Source organism: Megalops cyprinoides, chromosome 4, assembly GCF_013368585.1.
Source record: "Megalops cyprinoides isolate fMegCyp1 chromosome 4, fMegCyp1.pri, whole genome shotgun sequence".
NCBI classification, from domain to species: Eukaryota; Metazoa; Chordata; class Actinopteri; order Elopiformes; family Megalopidae; genus Megalops; species Megalops cyprinoides.
Window position 1 is genome coordinate 11,162,907 of NC_050586.1, and position 19,764 is coordinate 11,182,670.

The 19,764-nt window shown below is 42.6% G+C and overlaps 1 protein-coding gene across 1 annotated transcript; it reads right to left on the reverse strand.

The window, feature by feature from the left end:
- Positions 1 to 829: 829 nt before the first annotated feature.
- adrb3a (adrenoceptor beta 3a) lies at positions 830 to 19,313 on the reverse strand. Its single transcript, XM_036527576.1, has 2 exons — positions 17,179 to 19,313; positions 830 to 2,440 (listed from the first exon to the last, which is right to left on the reverse strand). The coding sequence occupies exons 1-2, from the start codon at positions 18,486 to 18,488 to the stop codon at positions 2,413 to 2,415; spliced, it is 1,338 nt and encodes a 445-aa protein (XP_036383469.1). The 5' UTR covers positions 18,489 to 19,313; the 3' UTR covers positions 830 to 2,412.
- Between the last annotated feature and the right edge of the window lie 451 nt (positions 19,314 to 19,764).

Genomic DNA, 19,764 nt, shown 5'->3' on the forward strand with positions numbered 1-19,764 from the left:
TGTGACATCACTGGCTATGTGCTGGACAGGACATGCAGGTTTGTGCTGTACAGCTCATGCAGCTTATGGTGCAATAACCAGTGATGTAGAATATTTAGACGCTCAGCCTATGGCTGCTGCCGCAATGTGGCTACTTTCCTCTTTCCCTGTGTTTCCTTACCACAGTGCATTTATACATCTAGAAGAACCATAGATTGTAGGATCCCCCTGGATTAAAGAATTGTGTACTGAGCTGCTCTTCCCTGTTTTCCCTGTGTAATAATGACAGAATAACAGCATCCAGAGTGCATCTAGGGGTAATTAAATATAGGCGCAGGCAGTCTGGCTTTAATTTTAAAATAAACATTTTTAAGGCAGTGAAACTTTTTTTATTTGGAAAGTTGCATTCATCCATTGGTCCATCCACATTTCTATCAAAAAACTAAAAAGTTTCACTGCCTTAAATTCATTAATGAAAATTAAGGCCAAGCCACTTCTATGGAAACATTTGTCTTTTTAACAAGATAAATCATATCACAAGTTTCCATGATGAAATCTCTTCAGAGTTATCATATTGTGCGTTGTGTCCCCTATATTATATGTATATATATATATACATGTCTGTTACATTTTCAGATCACCTCAGTTATAGAATTATAGTATTATATTAATTCTGAAATCTTGTTTTTCTGCAAGCTTAGAGACAGTTCTGTAGCAGCAACAGGAATACACGGTGAACAAAGAGAGAACGGCTATAACACATGAATCTCTCTGTCTTTTGAATAGTTCAGAAATGTTCATACAATGTGTTTGACAGATAACATTCAGGAAAGGAACATTGGCCGTGCTTGCTTAACAGCTTATGTATTTCAGTACTCTGATTGAACTAAAAGGCATTTTCTTTTAAATGACAGTGACTCAGTGACTTGTCAGTTTAGCTCCAAAGTGTTATCAGTGACAATCATGCATGCTTCAGGTTCTTCAGATTCATGACATTGACAAGCAACCCATAATGTGACACTCATTTTTGCCTTGGCCCTTTTCACTGGAAACATTTTTGCAAGTAATGGGCTATTGTTAGAAGCTATTATTTGTGAGTTTGTCTTATGTGTCAATACATAATGAACAATAGACTAAGACAGCTTAATTTGCATTGAAACATGGTAATGCTGTAATGGTGTGTATTTAGGACTGAAGGAGAGAATTTCCTCTAAATTTTGGCTTCCACCAATCAGAATCAGGAATGAGGTAAGCTTTTTATGCAAAGTCAAGGATGTGCGTCATATGCTGAGCTGACACCTGAAGTGTTTGGCCACAAAGTACAGTGTAAATATTTGATACTCTTCAGATGCAAACAAGGTGTTTCCAGTAACATGATTTTTCAGATTTGTGAGAAGAAGGTGTCTTGGTCCAGGTCCTGGAAGGCTGTCATCCAGCAGGTTTCCTGGGCTGAGCACAAAGCTCACTCTCAGAACTGAGGATAAAAGCTGGACCCATACAGAAAAGGCAAAAGTTACATCTGAGAGTCACTTACATGTTGCCATTACAGATTGGGAGCCTCCTGGACTCTGTCCTTCCAGGACCTGGAATTGTCAGCCTGATAAATATTAGATTCAATGCAAGTGTCTGCTGTGTTTAATACACAATGGGACAGAGGTCAAGTGGGACCTTTAGAAAGCTTAATATGTACAATAGCAATATTCCTGCATTGACCATGCTGTCAAACATTAGCACATTCACAGATAAAGTAGGGAGGAAAATAAATAAAATAATTTAAAAGTAAAATAAAGTAAAAATGTATTTCAAATGCCACTTTTTATACCAGAAGCAACATACATTGTGCTTAGAAGTCCACATTGTTTCGCTGTTACAGCTCCTAAGTGCTACTGAAGTCCTATATGATTGTGCTGAAAGAGTATATTCTGTTGTACAAGGTAGAGCTGAGTGTGAATGAAGAAGTGGCTGACAGAGCCAGCGGGAAAGCCGCTGTGTGGTTCCACCAGTGCAGTTCAGCGATTGCGAAGGAGCTCCTTATCCGACGGCGCTGTGCGCGACTGAGTATGGGCTTCCTGCTGAGGGCGGGTCTCCGCGGCCCGCAGCGCGGACCGGGACTTGCTTCCCAGTGCCCAGTACTGCCACGGACTACACGGGCACGAGGTGTCTCTCCCTTTTTCCCCAGCAGAGTTCTCCTTCCCCGACTCTTTGGGGTGCGTCCACTGTACATCAACTCCTCCCCCCCCCCCCCCATCCTCTGGAGACAGCCAGTGAGTAGCATTCCTTCGGGTGTCCCGTCTCCTCCGGCCACTCCCAGCCCTCCTTCCACTTCCTTATCAGTCTGTAATGTGGCAATGGCGTGCCGGCCCGCCCAGACAGCAAGCCTTGGTGACGTCTGTCTCTGTCAGTATTTAGCGATTCCAGCTGTATGGTGTCCTCTCATCCGTCTTTTTCCTGCAGGGTGAAACTGGAACACAAACACAATGTCAGTGATTTTTGTGGTGAGCATGGGAACTCGGACGTGCGGTCACTCTTACTGACAGTTGGAACTGTATTCAGAACAGTAAACCGAGCAATAATATGTCATGAGGGTGAGACTCACTTACTGAAGATTGTTTTATCTCACTTGTTTCGGACACTGACATGAAAATATCAAGAACGTCTTATTAATAAATACCAAAATGCACCAATTATTGGCACTTTATTTATTTTACAATAAAGGATAAACAAATTTGTTTTAAAAGTGGGAATGTAACTTTTATGAGTATGTTTCAAAAATTTTTACTTCAGAAATCTTCAGAAAATACTTGGAAATATGCTTCATATTTTGTATTTACAGTTGAAATTTAAGTCAGCATTTGGACACGCATGCATAATCTTTTAAACATATACTGTATATTACTTAATCATCCCCCTCCGGAGCTGAGCTTGTCTATTCTGATTAGGAGGATGAAATCAGAGTGAAAAAAATTGTTTTTTTTCCCAGGTCCCTTTGTTCAGATTAGAAAGCTTTACTCAAGAGAGGTCTCTTTGCAGTCCCACTGTAGTGTGATGTGGTTAGGCAAAGGAAAAGCTGATGTATGGCTGCTGAGAAAGAATGGAACGGAATTCATAACATCGCTGGTCGGCTCTGATTCCTTTTCGGTTGTCTGTTGCGCGACACATCCTGCACTTTTACCTCTTGCCTCTCAGAACTCAGTTTCACACACAGCAAAGGTGTCAGAAGGCATGGTTGGGTGGCTGAAGCCTCACTATAGGAAAGGTCAGCGCTCCCTGTCAAAAGTGGACGTCGGCATGCTTCACTTGCCAGCGCCTTTTAGTGGAAGATGATGGGGACTTGGCGGAAAAAGGTTAAAATGTTTACATGGGCGTTTCCATTCTATCGGGCACGGATTTCACAGGCAAACACTTCAAGCCACTGTTTTCCCCTGCAGGCTGATGTCGTGGAAGTGGACCTGTTTCAACAGGCCCTTCCTGTTATTTACTGTGAATCGGTTCCAGGTCATCCTGGGTTCAAATTTGATTACTGACTCTCCTTTTTCATCTTTCTGTTTATAGCCATTCTTGATTCTCTGCCCTTCTCACATCCAACAAGATGGAAGCGATAAGCGAGAATCATACAGTAATCATGCAACACTTTGCCCTCGTTGCTGTGTCAGGTTATTCTTATGAATGTAATCCCTGCCCTAGGATTATGTGTGCACATGAGACATGTTGACTTAATGTCTATATTTACACATGGCTTTACTGATTTGATATGGCAAATTTGAAAGGTAGCAGCTTTTTGAAAGCATGTTGTAAAGCGATTTTTACACTTTGATCAACACACGTTGTATATGTTTTTTCTTGGAATTCACCGTAGTGCCTATGCAACTCATGTACAGTGCTGAAGACGCTGATTGCTGCAATTTGACTTTTGGGTTTTTTCTTCCTTTCTCATGCGCCCTACCCTACCTCTCCTCTTTTGCAAGATGCCTGAGATTCTGATCCTATCGACTGCACTGTACATGTCTCCACAGGAAAATATAAACAATACAAACCATTTATTTGCTATCTGGGGAAAAAGGAAAAAACAAAATGAAAAATGTACAAAGTGCCCACTGACGGGCTCTGAGGAGCTTAAGTGCGCTTAAGCGAGGATGCAGATTCAGAACAGGGGGTTAGTTCTCTGGTAAAAAAAAAAAAAAAAAAAAAAAGATCTCAGAACCACAATCAATCACCGTCCCTTGAGCTCAACAAGGCGGAAAACTATGCTTTTTTTCACCTCTCTAGATAAATGTCCTACAAGGATCTGTTTTTCCATTGCATCCGGGGTCATATCGACAGCTACATGTGATCTTTGAATAGAATCGGAACTTGTTTTTACTTTAACTCTGTGCCATGTGGATGCTGCAGATTCTAAGCTCTGGAATGTATTGGGGTGGGCGGGGGCTGTTTAAACCCAAAGACATCGTGCTCATGGGATTGCAGGCGAACAGCTGCTCCACCTGGGCTTTATGAGAGATGGCAGCTATCTGCTGTCAGCATTAGAGGCCAAACACGGTAGTGCAAACTGGCCGGGATCCGACCCTTCCTGATCAAATCTGCAGATACACTTTAATAGATTTCCATCTGAGCCCAGATTGGCTGGGTTTGTTTTTTTTTTTTTGTTTTTTTTGCAGTGCTTTGAAATAGGTCTCTGTGCGGAGCTCCTTTGAATACGGATTTTGTTAGAAAAGCAAGAGTCTGGGGTCAATAAGGAATTTTTAGGTAAAGTATTTACCTCTTCTAAAACATAGTAGTGTTTGTTAGTGTTTAACAATCTATATAGACCTCTTGAGAAATCTGAGGGAATACAGTAGTGAAATGGTAAATGAATACATTTTTCTTGCATACAACTGACATGCAATATTTGGGTCTGTTAATTAGAGTGTAGCCTTGCGATGCTCCACTCATGACTGAACGCCCCCCCGCGCTGGGGCTCACAGATCCCACAATGCCCCAATTCCACAGCAGGTCTAACAGCTGAGAAAGCGGAATTCTTGGGGGAAAGCTGTCCAACCAATCAGGGAGAGTGGAATTCAGTGCAGACTGTACAAAGCCTTGGCAGATTTATTTATGATTTGAATCCTGTGTATTTTCTTTAGGAGGGCTCGTTAAGATGGGAAGGCAGAATTTGTGGTCAGTGATGGGGCTGTCCTTTGCCAGTTTTCAGGCTAACGGTTTATTTAGGAGTCTGGTCCAGAGGAATGTCAAGCGAAAAACATGTTGATCCCAGTGATTGATTGCACGAAAATGTTTTAATCAAGTCTTCGTTTGCATTTGGGCTTCAAAGCCACCTGGAACTCATAAGATTTCTCCACATTAAGAATTTGCTACCTCCCTGATTTCCTCTCAAATGAGCGCAGTATGGTGTTTCTGCCTCAGTACAGAAAGAGACAAAAAGATGAGGTTACATGACCTTATGGACATAATTTGTCATCATGTGAACTTTTAAGATTTCCAGAGCTCTTTACTCCAGAGCAGTGCTCAGCACAGTTCTAGTTAGTAGTAGCTTCTATTTTGAGGTTATTCAGTACTTGTACTTTATTTATTTAGTTATGAGTTATTACTATTGTGTTATTTTATAATATTGTAAGGTTAGTTTCTTTCATAATTTTTTACATATACATTCCCTTCACTGTAGAAAAAACCATCTCAACAATTAAACCAGTCGAGAGCTAAGGTGACTGCTATATCAAAACAGTTTAATACAGCTGAAAGGTAAGTCAATTAAATCAGAAAATAGTTGAGTCTATTACTCTACTTATTTTTAAACAGTTCTAATTCGCAATTTTTTACACAGCACTTTCTTTCTGTCTTAGCATGAAATGCTATAAAATATAAATGAACGTTGTGCGCCTATTAGACAAAAAACAACACTCCTCTCAAGTCATCTTGAGAAACGAAAGTTGAGGCTAAGCCGTCTTGTCATTTGGTTACATCACCCCCCCCTAATAAAAGCGTTTTTAATCAGAACATCTGGCTACCAGCAAGGCATCAATCACCTTAGCCCTAGGAGCAAGTGACTGGTCTAATTGTCAGTGGTTAACAGGTGGTCCCACTCCCCCAGAAACAGGTGATTTATGGCTATGCGGAAACTGAACTGGGTGGTAGCTCTCTGAGACCATGGCTGGAGACCCGCTGCATTAGAGTGTGATTTATAGAATTTTAAAAAGCAAGCGTACAGTAAACAATAAATGAGCTGTGGCGGGAACGTCTGGGCTTCTCAGTCTGACCATTTTAGTAAAGTGGAGATAAAGGAAAATTATGAATGACCTCAACTGACAAAGAGTAAACTTTCAGTAACATCAAACAGGGTTCAAGTTTTGATTTGTCTGTGCGGGTCACAGGCTAACTCATTGGTTTCACTCATTCCCCCCTGAAACATTTTTATTGAGTAACTAAGTGAGTTTTCACATAATATTTCCACTTTGAGTATTCCATTAATCAGTTCCATTTGATCTTGCCCCTTCACCAGCTCAAATTTATTGATGCGGACTTTATGAGGTGAAATGCGATCTAAAATTTATGGGCTCGCATCTTTTTTTATCTCGGCAATCTCATCCAATCGGTTTAGACTCAGACTGAACTAATTACTCTTCTCTCATAACTTTCCTGTGAAATTCCCTGATGAAATATCTCATCTCCCCTTTGAGAAACTTGTATAAAACATTTCTCATACATTATTATGATGCTTTTATGACCCTCTTTCTGTTTTTTATTGGTTTATTGCAATATCCTCATTTAATCTAAAATAAGTTGTCGTAAGAAGCGAAATGTGGAGTTCTCTGTTTTTGATGGCGTCAGCATTGTAATGGAAAATATTAACTCTTTCATGGAGAAAAAGGTTGCAAAAAGGACACATTCTTTCTTTTAGGGCACCACTGATCCATGTAGCAATGGGAAGCTAAAAATATACACCTCGGTGAGTCCTAAAACTCCCTTGCTGAATAGATATGAAATCTGTGGGCCTTTACATAATGCTGTCATATACCACATGTGATTTTTCTGACATTTTAGATTTACCATGTAATTTATAGTGGTTGGTTTTTGCATTGTATTGTATGTTTTTGATTTTTTAGAATCAAGACCATATATTTTTTTCAATACAATACTTGTCACTGGTTGTAGCTGAGGGGGGAAAAATGTTGCCATTGTGTTCAAAAGTGAATAACGGCAGCGAACCGCTGTGATTTATATGAAAGAAAATAGAAGGGTTTCGTACATTCATCTGTCAACAAGTCAATTTCCTGTTTCGCTTGTTGTACAAATAACAGTTAATTGCAGTGTACGTCTCTCTGGAAATCCTGTGCGCTAGTTATGCAACAGGTATGCGTCTACAGAGAAATGTTTTGTTATAATATAAATTATATGTCACATGTTATATGAGTGTTTGCCACTCGCTTGTTTGAACTGAGAAAAGTGAAAGTTGCACACAGTTGTAGTTCATTTTTTTAAAGGAAAATGAGGACCAAATTTGTGCATGATGTAATGAGCATAAGGAGAAGGTTAGTGGGAGACTCCCTAGAAAAATGGGATTTGAATAGGCGGATGGATTTGTTTTCCCAGCCCCCCAGATCCCCAAGAGAATTACCAGTGATGAAAGACAAGAGCAACCAAAAGGGCTGGATGTTTCTGAATGGGAGAAATCTTTGGTGACCTGTTCCCAGATGGCATTAGATGCAAATATATATCAGCTGTGAAATATGCAGTAATTAATAGACATATCAAAGGCGTGTAACTGGCTGTAATTCATACAACTCCAGTATTTGTTCTTACAAACTTCATTTTAATTTTTTTAGTCAATGAATAATTTTGGGCTGAATACAGCGCAGGAAGTGATTTAAATTTCACCTTTTCTTTTTTCCATTGTAGAAATATTTCATCTGCACACATTCATTACCACAGTAATTACAATACAGTGGTTGTAATACTGAATGTACGTATAAATGTTTACACGGTCATTTTTTAATGAGCCAATTGTGGCAAGCATTCTGAGTCACCCACTATATTAGTGTGGACTGCAGACGGACATATTTCCACCACCGCTCTCTGTCGGAGTGGATGCTTTCCAAGAGCTATTTCTCGCTGGAATACTTGCCATGCCAAATACGTGGAAGCTGAAACAACAGCACCAGTTCACAAGGTGAGAAGACAGTATAATGTGTATTTTTTTAAAATTGAATTTACTCAGGAAATATTCATCAGAGAACTGTGCTCAGAATCGGTCTGCTGAGCTCATTTGGCCACCCGGTCCAACCACAACATCTCAGCGTCACTGAAGGCCTCGTCAACTCCACCAACGATCGCGACATTGCTATACACAAAGATGCATGCCGCTCATGGATTTTATACTGAATCCATTAGCGCAGCTTATCAATGCAGTGGGTAGGTCAGGCGTACGCCAGCGCCTAGAGGATTTTATGTGCCTTTTCCACGGACCGAAGCGTCTTGGTAAAATTTCTCAAAATGACAACAGAGAAACAGGAGAGAACAAACAGGCTCGCCAACGCCAAGCTGCATGAGAAAAACGGAACAGGGCCGTCAGCGATCTGGTGATGAGTGACAGCATTTCGGACAAGATTTAGAATAGCTAAGCGGTGACGAATGCTTTTTTATTTTTTGTCGCTGGAAGTTGTGTTACTGTACTTGTCCCAGGCTACTCCGGCCAAAGAGCAGATCCACCCCCCCAGTCCTGTATCCTGGGAGTCAAACCGGAACACCACAGGCACAGCAGGCAGAGGCTTCAAATCCCCTAAACAACAAATGTGGGGCTCACAATGCAGCCTGTACATTTCCTGTGTATTTTCATGCTGAAGGAAAAAGGGATGGGTGCCAGCAGTGGTAACTTTCAAGAGGCACTGAGTTGGGGGTTAATGTTTCTGGAAGCTCATGGGGGGCTCATGAGCTTATGGCCTGTCCCGATGTCAGAGGCATCATACTGTAGCAATCCAGTACGACCCCTTGAAAGGACATCAGTTCATCCTAGGACCTCAACCCCTGTGTCCTCTCTCGGTAATGTCGAGAGAGGAAATGGGTACAATTTTTCCTAATCCCTGATATGACTCCGTTAGGAATATACACCGATTCAAATCCTTGTGATAACAAGGCAGCGGTCACCCTCAACATCACTGAAACGGCCTTAATGTTTATGGCTCTATAAAAGATCAACACACCCAGCTCGGCTCCTGTATGCTGTTAAATGCGCTGTTGGCTCATTAAACGTTCACGTGTGCAGCCTTACATAATGATGACATACTGTACTCTATGCATGCTTGTGTGCTGAGGGATATTGCCATTCGCCTCCTCTTTTCCCATGGCACACGAGAGTGCCCACCAACCTTTACCCCAGGAGCCCGTATCCTTGAGAGTATGCCCTTTCCCTCGGCATAAACCAGGAGAGGTCTTGTGGTCTGCTGCTCGAGCCAGGTTTTGATTTAGAAAAACTTGCCCTCATGGCCAAGCCTACTGCTGAGTGCCTCTCTGGTACTGTGTGGTTTTCTCCATGGGAGACACCGGTGAGCAAAACAGACTCCCAGGGAAACACAGGCCTACCAGCTCCCCTGAGTATCATCACAGCCTTACCCATGAATTATGCTGTTCCCGACTCGCACATTTTGCATTCAAAAGTCAGAGTCGTAGTCGGTACTTGTTATCGTTGGCGGGGTTTCGGTCTTGCTTGACGAGTAAGTGAGATGGATGACCTGCACTGAAAACAAACACCAACTACTGTCGCTGAACGAGAAGATGAAGATCGTCAACGCACAGGGTTGTGTGTTCTGGGTCTACATGTTCCCACTCACAGCCAACATGTCTAGGCTTAACTGTGACTCAGATGGAGCTGCCCATTCAGTGTGAGGGCATTGATATTAAAAAGCCTGAGAACTGAACACGTCCACTCTTATAAAAGGCTGTTGTGCTGTTTGTAGGGTTAAAATGTTTTGACTTTTCCAAGCCTTTAAGCAGCTTTACAGTGATTTTGCATAGCAAAACTGAAGACCTCTGAAGCTGATTTGATTACATGGCTGTTTAGCATAATGACCAGAATCAAGGCACACTTCTTGACAGATTAAATGGAAATGGCGTGTATTAGAGCACATTTTTTTTTCCTCTGAGACAAATCACCGGTTACAAATCTCTCTCTTTCACTACCCCAGAGGGAGTCATCAATGAGGATTTTATAACTTCTGACTTGTGAGTAAAGTAAGCCTCGGCTAAGGAATTAAATCAAAGGAGGAAAACAGAACAGTTTTGTAGACGTCTGGTTTTAACGCTGTGCTGTCACTACAACCTATATTTTGTCACTGATTTCATCTAAGACCTCAAATGATCTTTCATAACTGCATGAAAGATAATTTTCACATTCTAAACAAGTTAAACGTATAGTTGCATGCCATTAGTAATATATCCTGTTAAACAGCCTGAAAAGTCATAGAATCCTACAATATCCTCATTTTAAAATATTTTGTGCTCCTTCTATATCAAAGTCTGATGGAATTCCTTCAAGACAGTCATGTAAACATTTCCCATTTGAAATGTTGTTGTTTTTGTTATTATCATAACATTATGTATGTTTTCCTCTGTCCATATTTTGCTACTGTAACTGAAAGATAGCAAGGGATTCTTTGACAGTTTCAGAGATCATCCAAACCTCCTGCCAAAAAACTGCCAAATTTCAGCCCAGCATTTCCAAGAAAAGCACTGGTGAGGGAATATACAGCCTACATGGCGAAAGATCTGAAAGAACTCAAAAGTGACGCCGGGCCCCCTCTCTCTCGGTGGTGTGTGTACGTGACAGAATCACCTAGCTGCTACACATGTTGATGTGGGTACAGCTTGCATGACCAAATATCTTCTTACACAAGCGCTGTCTCTTGTGCTGCTCTGGGAGGGCTGTCTCCGGTCTTCACACAGAGTCCTCACAGAAACCTTCCCATCCATTAAGATAATAAATGTAATGAAAATCTCTGCAAGATGTAACACCAGTATTTGCTCAAAGTGTTTTTTTTGCCTGCACACTGTTTTATTATATTTTTTTCAAGGTTTCCCAGAAGCGTGAAAGGCTGGTACATATGTGTGGTGTGCCCTGCCCTGTTTGGAACACCGCAAGGTTTAATTCTACAGCTGTTTAAAAGGCCTATCAATCAAACCCGCTAGAAACATAGCCGTCTGTCCTGTCTGAAAATCGCGTGCCGCTCCAGAACAAACTCTCTGACTGGCTGGGAGAAGTGATACAACCTGCTTCACCTAAAGGGCTCTGCCCTTATCTGTCTAACCTGAGAAACCCCCTCATTTTTCAACTGGAATGCTCCCCTGACATTGGCCTTTGATCCTGTGATTTATTCCACTTTCCCAGGTCATTCGTTTCCCTTCTCAGCCCCCATGCAGTGTTGCAGAGGTGGGCAGTGAGCTCTTTCAGTTCAGTTTTTAACAGAGCTAATCATTATTAAATGTCCATGTTAGTTTCCCTTCCCATCTGCCTAAGTTTCTTTTCTTTCCTCTGTCTGCAGAATGTGTTCCACCTCTCTGACCCGGGCGAACCCGGGGAAGAGAGATGGGAAGCAGTGCAATGGTGCTTTTGATCTTCCTGCCCAGTCATTTCATCAGCACGGGCCTGGCCCATTAGCGCAATCTATCAGGCAGGGAACGCATGGTCCGATCAGCACTCCGCAGCCACACACCGATCAGTCTGTGCAGACCCCTCACTCACGCGTCGCCTCAGCCGTCTGGAGGTTAACCGGGGCTGCACACTTTGTCACATGCATTCGATGCCCTTGGATACAGACTGTCAAAAAAACGGGTGTCTAATTGGAAAGAAAAAAAAGTAAGCGCTTTGCATGACCTTAGTGTCATTTTTCGAATCTGTCTCCGAGCCCTGCAGCCTGAGCGCAATGTGCAACTCCCCCTGGTCCCGCAAACTTAAACTGCAGAGAGTACTGTACTCCTTTTATGGAATGTTTTTCAAATGTTCCTTAAAAGTCTCACACACCAGGGCTGAGCTCATTATGTCTGTGAAAGAACATTGGGATGGCAGCAAATAGAATAGATATTATTAGGAAACATGAGAAAGGAAACAGAAAAGTGTGTGCTGATGTCAGCACAGTGGAGTATCAACTCGCGCTGAAGCGCTAATGAACTGCAGCGTTTTTTGGAAATCTGTCTCCGACCCATACACCACCCTGCCCACCGCAAACATTAATCAATTTACCTTTTTTTTTTTTTTTTTTTTAAAAAGGAAATCTATTCAAACTACAGTTTCGCATTCTGAATTCAGCTCACATATCTGAACAGAGAGTAACTAGCCTAAGAAGCCTAACTTGTAATGTGCTTTATGAAAGCGTCCAATACGGAAATCCATTCATAAGAAAGGGAGCGTCTCATCAGTGGCACCCCAGGAAGCAGGGGCAGCAGCCTAAAATAACATGCTCTCCCTTCCTCTCTCATACAGTGGTCATCCAGTCCCCATACTTGGTCAGAGCCATGCCTAATCACGATTCAGTGAGCCTCTGGGGAGCATGCGCGTCTTTTCATGTGATGTTTGTTTTTTTGGTTTGTGAGTTGCACCTACATGACACGGTGCTCTTGAGGAGTTCATTTGTTAAGTGTTGCGGTTGAGCATGACAAGCAGAATGCAATAATGTGTGCATGTCAGCTTCTCCTGCTACGCACCGTGACAGTAACGCTGTGAAATGTACATCTCTCATTCTTGCACTGCCCGGATCTATTGAGAAATGCAGTCTGCAGCCCCTCAGAAAGCCCCAATGCAAGCAAGCATGGGGAGATAAGCCTGGGTCCCTCGCGCTGCCTGTCAGGTCTTTTCTCTTTTGACCCTGGCCCCATACATTGAGACAGCACAGATATGGCTAAGCATGTCCCACAGATTTTTTTTTGTGTGTGTGTGAAACACATGCAAACTTACAGATGTCATAGAAAAAAAACTTTTATTTTGTTGCCATGAGCAACAACAGCAAAAAAAAAAAAAAAAAAAAACAATGAAGGAACTGAGTGTGCTTCAGAGAATATAGCTTGTGTTTCTGGCTCCAATAGCATGTTATCTGGCTGTGCTGGCTGTTGTGTGACTGAGATATTAAAGCTTTCTGTGTGTTTTGTTTCTCCTGAGTCATCCTATTGACTGTTATAAATTCAAACTGTCACATGTAACAGCAGACCCAACTGATTTTTTTTGAAGGGGTATTTTTGTTTTTTATGCAAGTAGAAATTAGAAGCCATGAAAGGTGCCAACATCCAAATATATATACAGAGCCATCTAAAAAAGGTTCAGTGCTGTTGAGCTTTAGAAAAGCTGACATTTACAGCTTTGAAAAGATCAGAATCAGATGCAGAAGAATTTTCTTTGGAAGAATTTGCATTCATGAAGAGTTCAAGTGTTCACTTCATAAAAGTGTTGTTCTTTTATGAAGAATTTTATTCTTCGTAAAAGACTAAAATGATGTCACAAGGTGACACATTTCCCTAACCCTTCACGTTCCAGTAAAAATGGCTACTGATGTTCAAGATACTGTTGTTATAAGGACGTGGTCCTCAGATCAATAGAGAAACTCCTGATACTGAATAGTAGGAAATTAAAACTGCCGGGTGACTTTGAGCTTGCAGCACCATATAAGTGCTGGTAGTGTGGAAGTGAGAATGATGCAGTACTGTTGGAGTAAGATAATCAGAATGCCACACTGATACACTAAAACAACACGTTCAATCCGTGGTTCTCTCTGCTGAGAACTGTGCTGTGGTACTTTGAGAAAGCTCTGGAGAGGGTCTCATGACCCAAAACGTCAGCTTTCACAGCTTGGTATTAAAGGGCAGGAATCTCTGAAGGGTGCATTACAGCGTACGCAGGAACGTTTCCTGCTGCTCTATGAGAGGTGACAGCGAGTCGCAGTACATGGACCTGCATGCGCTGGCCTGGGCCCGCGCTCTCCCGCGTCCGCAGCTCAATGGAGCGCCCGTGTGCGCTCCCACGCCTGTTTTGCTTGTAAACAGCCTTTCCCGTTAGGCGGACGCGTGGTGCCTGGGTGATAAAGTTTATCAGCTGCCGAGGGGTGTCAGGCAGCCTGCGGAGGGGCCCTCACAGAGACATAAACAGCGTGTGGCTCATGCTTCCAGAGAAGAACCCCTCGCTTAACCAAACATACAACACCAGCTCACGCTCCTTCCAAAAAATGTGCTCCCCCCTGAGAATGCCAATCCTGACATACTCAGGAATTCAGATTTGCGTTGAGGTCCTACTTCCCCTCATGTTTTTTATGCTTGTTTTCTACGAACAAGCTAAATGTGGCACGACTGTCTGATTGCTGTAGATGGGCTGCAATAAGCCACAGGGAAATTGACTTCTTTTGTTGCTTTTGTTCCCTGTCAATGATACCAATCACCCTCTAGTTCCAAAGTGATAATCACCATCAGAATGCGTTGGTGGAACATATCACCTTTCATGAGCACTGAATCTCTATGCAATTTTGAATCAATTAAATCTAGGCTGAGATATTCCTAGGACCACATTGAACCAGATTTTATTAGTAATACTGGCAAGGGCTTCGGAATAATTTTCCTTTTAATGAAAAAAAGACATCTGTTACTAATACTGTGTTGACATGTGGTTTGTCATCTACTGTATCAATCGTTAGTACTATAATCCCAAAATATTTACAGAATGATTAAAGGTAATTTAATACACCAGATTATTTAATAATTACAGTGTCCAAATGATCCACTGCAAAATAATGGATTCTTGTAGAATCTTTTAAAAATATTTTATTCCTTTTTTTTCTAATTTACCCTCACCTCGTTAGAAAAAAAGCAATAAATGTAAGATAAAGATATTATTAAAACTGATATGGTATGTTTCCCTTTTCTTTGTTGCTATATGTATTATAATTCGGTCACGTCAGTGAAAATGTTTACGTCATTTTTAAAACGAGCATTAACGTTTCATTATTATTATATCACTTCGAGTCTGTGGATAGCGCCAGTCCCAGGTTATCCTTACTCTATAAGTACACTGCAGCTGCACGGCTGTCTGGTTGTCCTGTACAATTATGGATATTGATACATACTCCAAATATGGTCCACTTATCCTATTGTCCTCCCTTCTGGCTGTCAGCCACAGGGAGCACGAAATCATACAGTTCTTCCCAAGATTTCGGATTTAAATACAAGGGAAGATTCCTTTCACATTTTCCCAGTCAATAAATAACTGGATTCTAACATTCTGCAGCTGGAAGCCTCCCCATTTTTGTTCTTTATGTGTGGAGATCATTTAAGCAACAAAAAAACGCCCAAGTTTGGATTTGGATCTGTCAATGACAGATGACTGATATGTACGCTTATAGCCATCTTTACCGAAACACGGAACAGTTACAAGAAGACAGTGTTTACCTTTTTAGTTCACATAAAAGTGCATAGCTTTATCTAAACTTTTTTCTTATGCTGCATATTTTGTGAATTTAAGATTTCCTTTATAGGTTTCCATCTCAGAGCCATTAAGATATTTCTCAAAAAGGTGTTCCTGTTACTTTCTGTCAAAAATGGACAAATGCACCAAATACTGGAATGTTCATCTTTAAAATTATCTTAAGCTACTTTGACTCAATAACTTGGCGTGTGATGTAGGGATGACAAGTTTCCAGGAATGAAATGCACTCCCAGGTTCAGACAGAACTTTTGTCAGATAAAGGCATTGATATATTTTGTACCTAAGGATAGGTTGGTTATAATTTTGAATTTTTCCATTTTGAATAATTTTGAATATGTTTCCATTCAAGAAATAAAACATGATTTTTACTTTTATTTTACACTAACTTTTTATGAAGAATTTTTTCCATTTCAGTTAGCTACTATTGCAATTTATGTTTGAATCCCCTCAATGAAGGAATGAAGGAAAAACGCATATTTGTAGGAGATTACATTTGAAAAGTGGTAATAGTATTAATAAATTATAAAAGATTATAATTTCATCATCTTGGGTCTGTCACCTGAATTTTCCCTGACATCAATTTAAAAAAGGTATTTTTAAAGCTTTACTTACACTGTTATTTATTTTAGTTTTTATTATTTTGTATGTTTCATCTGTTAGTAGTGAGTAAAAATATATTAGATCCACTTTGTGGTTAAGGAAAACAAGCAGGCAATTAACCAAAGTTCCCTATTTATTCTCTTGTACTGTAATGTGTAAATCATACATTTAAGGTTTTTGTTCAAATGAAGGCATTTTTTGTCATTCAAGACATTATTAGGCAACTGCAATTTGAACTAATTGTCACAATCACTAAAGAGTTTTGACGTGTTCAGTTCAGTAATTTTTATGGAACAGCGCGCTAATGTTTGTGTTCTTTGTCTGTCTGTATTAATTTACTCCATTCACCTCAGCTTGGGACTCATTATCACTGATAGTGCGATTTGGATTGTATGAACAGAGGATTCCCAAGAACACAGCTAAAGAATGCTGCTCCTGCTGCTGGGCTTGTGGGAGAAAAAGCCAGCTGTTTGAGCTAAAACATCCTTGTGGCTGTTGGACATTAAAGATAAAGGTGGACTGTAACTGAAACCGCAGTGTTTTGACCCCACATATCAGAACACTGATGTCATATTGTTAAGTTTAAGGGACTCTGGACATTAAAATGTACCAGAAGCCTGATTTACAGGTCCTCAAACGTGCCTGTTATTTATCCTTGTCTTTCACTTAGAGTGCTTCGCTGTATAGTGTGCAGTCATTGGGAAAGTAAAGCTGCCAAAATAGCTGAGACACAGATCTACTCTACTTTCACCACAAAGACCACATTACACGACTGTCCGCAAATACAAACCATGTGGACCTTTCTCACCACTACCATCTCAGTAATCTTGTCTCACCCTTAACCAAACAGAAACATCGATTATAACAGTATGCTTTTCTGAAGCACTTGGAACGCTAAGTAGAACAGACCACAAGTTAAGTTGTTTTGCAGAATAAAAAAAAACGTCAGCTCCCAGCTTTGGTCGTGAAAATACATTTTGCATTTTTCCAAACACCTCAGGGATTATCAGAGATCTCAGATTCAGAATGCAGACCTGATTCGTTCATGAAGTGTTTTAATGTATTACTGTGTGGGGAAGCTGTACAAATGAACTAAAAAAAAACTGAAGGTGAAAGTGGAGATTTACACTGGTGACTGAGGGTCAGACGGGACTTACAATTCGGTCTCAGGCTCGGAGAAGTCGCTGAACTGCATGCTGCCATTGGAGTGAGGGGGGAGTCCTGGGGAAGGCTCCTCGCTCCTGTAGCTGCTCTGACTGCTGGCCAGGCTCTCGTCCCTCTCAGCCGACACAGCGGCTGAAGGTTGCTTCTGGAAGGAGCCCGGCGCCGCTGCGTCGGACGGGGCCTTGAAGCAGCGGCACAGAGTCCGCAGCTCCTTGTACAGAGTGTTCATGTGTGGCGTGGGCAGCCACGGGCAGCCCAGGAGGCTCTTGAAAGCGGTGCGGAACTCCGGGCTGCGGCAGTAGATGATGGGGTTGAGGCCCGAGTTAAAGTAGCCCAGCCAGTTGAGCAGGCGGAAGATGCGTATGTCCGGCATGCTCCGGTCGAAGACATTGATGATGTTAGCCAGGAAGAAGGGCAGCCAGCAGATGGTGAAAGCGCCCATGATGAAGCCCAGCGTCTTGAGGGCCTTGTGCTCCTTGATCACCGTCAGCCTCGACGGCCGGCGCTTGGAGTTCTTTCGGCGGGAGGAGCTGTTGCTCCCGGCTGAGCCGCCCGAGTGCGGCACATTGTTGTTGCCGTGGTGAGGCGGCTGCGCATGGGACAGGGTGCACTCGTTCTGGAAGCGTAACCGGTTCTTGTCGATGAGCCGCAGCTGCCGGGTGGCGATGATGAAGACGCGGGCGTAGACGAAGATCATGATGACCAGTGGGATGTAGAAGGAGACCACGGAGGAGGCGATGGTGAAGAGCTTGTTGGCCAGGAAGTCGCAGCAGGTGGGGTCCTTGTAGCAGCTCTGGGCCACCTCGTCGTCCGCCCGCCAACTCTGGTTCATGATAGGCACGAAGGAGAGGAGCGCCGACACGGCCCACACCATGCAGACGATCATCCGGGCACGCCGCTTGTTCAGCAGCACCTTGTGCCGCAGCGGGCGGGTGATGGCGATGTAGCGGTCCACCGAGATCACGCACAGCGTCTCGATGCTGGCCGTCACGCACAGCACGTCCACCGAGGTCCACAGCTCGCAAGCCCTGCTGCCCAGGAGCCAGTCTCCCGTCACCAGGATGGTGGCCCCCAGGGGCACCACCAGGACGCCCATGATGAGGTCGGCGCATGCCAGGGACATGATGAAGATATTGGTGATGGTCTGCAGCTGCGAGGTTCGTGCGATAGAGATGATGACCAGCAGGTTGCCCACCACGATCAGGGTAATGATCAGCACCATGATGACCACCGTCAGCCTGGGATCAAGGTCAGAGTCTGTTCGGCTGACATTATCAAGCGCGCTGTTGGCTGTAACATTCATCTTTGCCGGGGAAGAGCTTTCAGTTGCGGCACGGGCAGTATGAGAGCTGAGTTTTGGTTTAAGAGTGTCCTCAAAAATTTTATCTAAGTTAAACAAACACCAAAGGTGGGAAAGGGGACATTTGTAGGCTTCACTGACCGATTACTCATCTACAGGTCTATGATACTTACAGACGAAATAGATTTTAAATGAACAGATTTCAGCTAAACCCTTTCTGTCTTTTGAACTTCAGTTCTGCCCTCCAGTCAAAGAGACAACATTCAACTAGATGCTGACATTTTCTACTTGCACTAGATCTGCACTGGTCAATGATTAAGTTGGTATTACCATCAAAGTTGCTGTTTTTTCCTTACCATTATATATTCAAAAAACAAAAACAGCAAGTGAGACTTCCTCTGATTTCTGTGACAGGAGCATGTTTGTACCATCAAAGCATAGCGTCCCATATGTCAAAACAAGACAAAAAAAAATTGCTTTAGATCCTTTTTGGTTATTTTTGGTTACTTTGATATGTCCCTGGAGAGGAAAGGAAAAAAAGTCATATTTGAGCAAATTGATTGAAAGTTATTTGAAAAAGCATTCCAGCGCTCTTTAGAAAAAAACCCCTTTTTCCTGGTGAAGCAGTCTCCTATTGTTGAGAGTATCTGGTGTGGACGGGTGCTGGAGCCCTATTCCCCTGTACTGTGTGACAGCAGTGGCACTGTTGAGGCGGGCGGAGCAGTTTTAGGGCTGTTTGAGCCATGAGTGCGCACTCCGTGACTGCCCCCTCCCTCCCCCTCACTCTCTCTTTCTCTTTCTCTCTCTCTCTCTCTCTCTCTCTCTCTCTTTCTCTCTCACAGTCCTCACAGGGCGAGAGCGCAGAGTGCTAGTCCCACTCAGCTGCACTGGCTTTAATCACTTCCAGCCCGAGGGGAGGGGCTGTGAAGTGTGCCTCTGTGGAGACACATTGTGCCATTAAAGAGACAGGGAAGGACACGCACCCCACTATAGCTGGCTTCATCTCACTTGCAGCGCACAGCAAGCCACCAGAGCTCTTTGGGGTGCTCTACGGGAGGTGCTTGTGGCCCACATAAGGCCTCATGACCTGAATGTTGAAAAGAGAACCTCAAAGGACGCAGGGAGTGTTCAATGGTTAAAATGCGTCAAAACTGCTCAGTTCAGCCAGTGCACAAGCAGAAAAAATATTTTTTTCCTGCTAAAGTGTTGCACATAGTCAGACAGTTTTTGTTGAAAAAAAAAGAAAAACAAACAAAGAAAAACAAAATTCAGGAGATGA

Coding starts and splice junctions, on each gene's coding strand:
- adrb3a (XM_036527576.1), bottom strand. CDS start 18,488: ATGAATGTTACAGCCAACAGCGCGCTTGATAATGTCAGCCGAACAGAC. Junction 2,441..17,178: donor TCCGAGCCTGAGACCGAATT/GTAAGTCCCGTC, acceptor TTTGTGTTCCAG/TTTCACCCTGCAGGAAAAAG.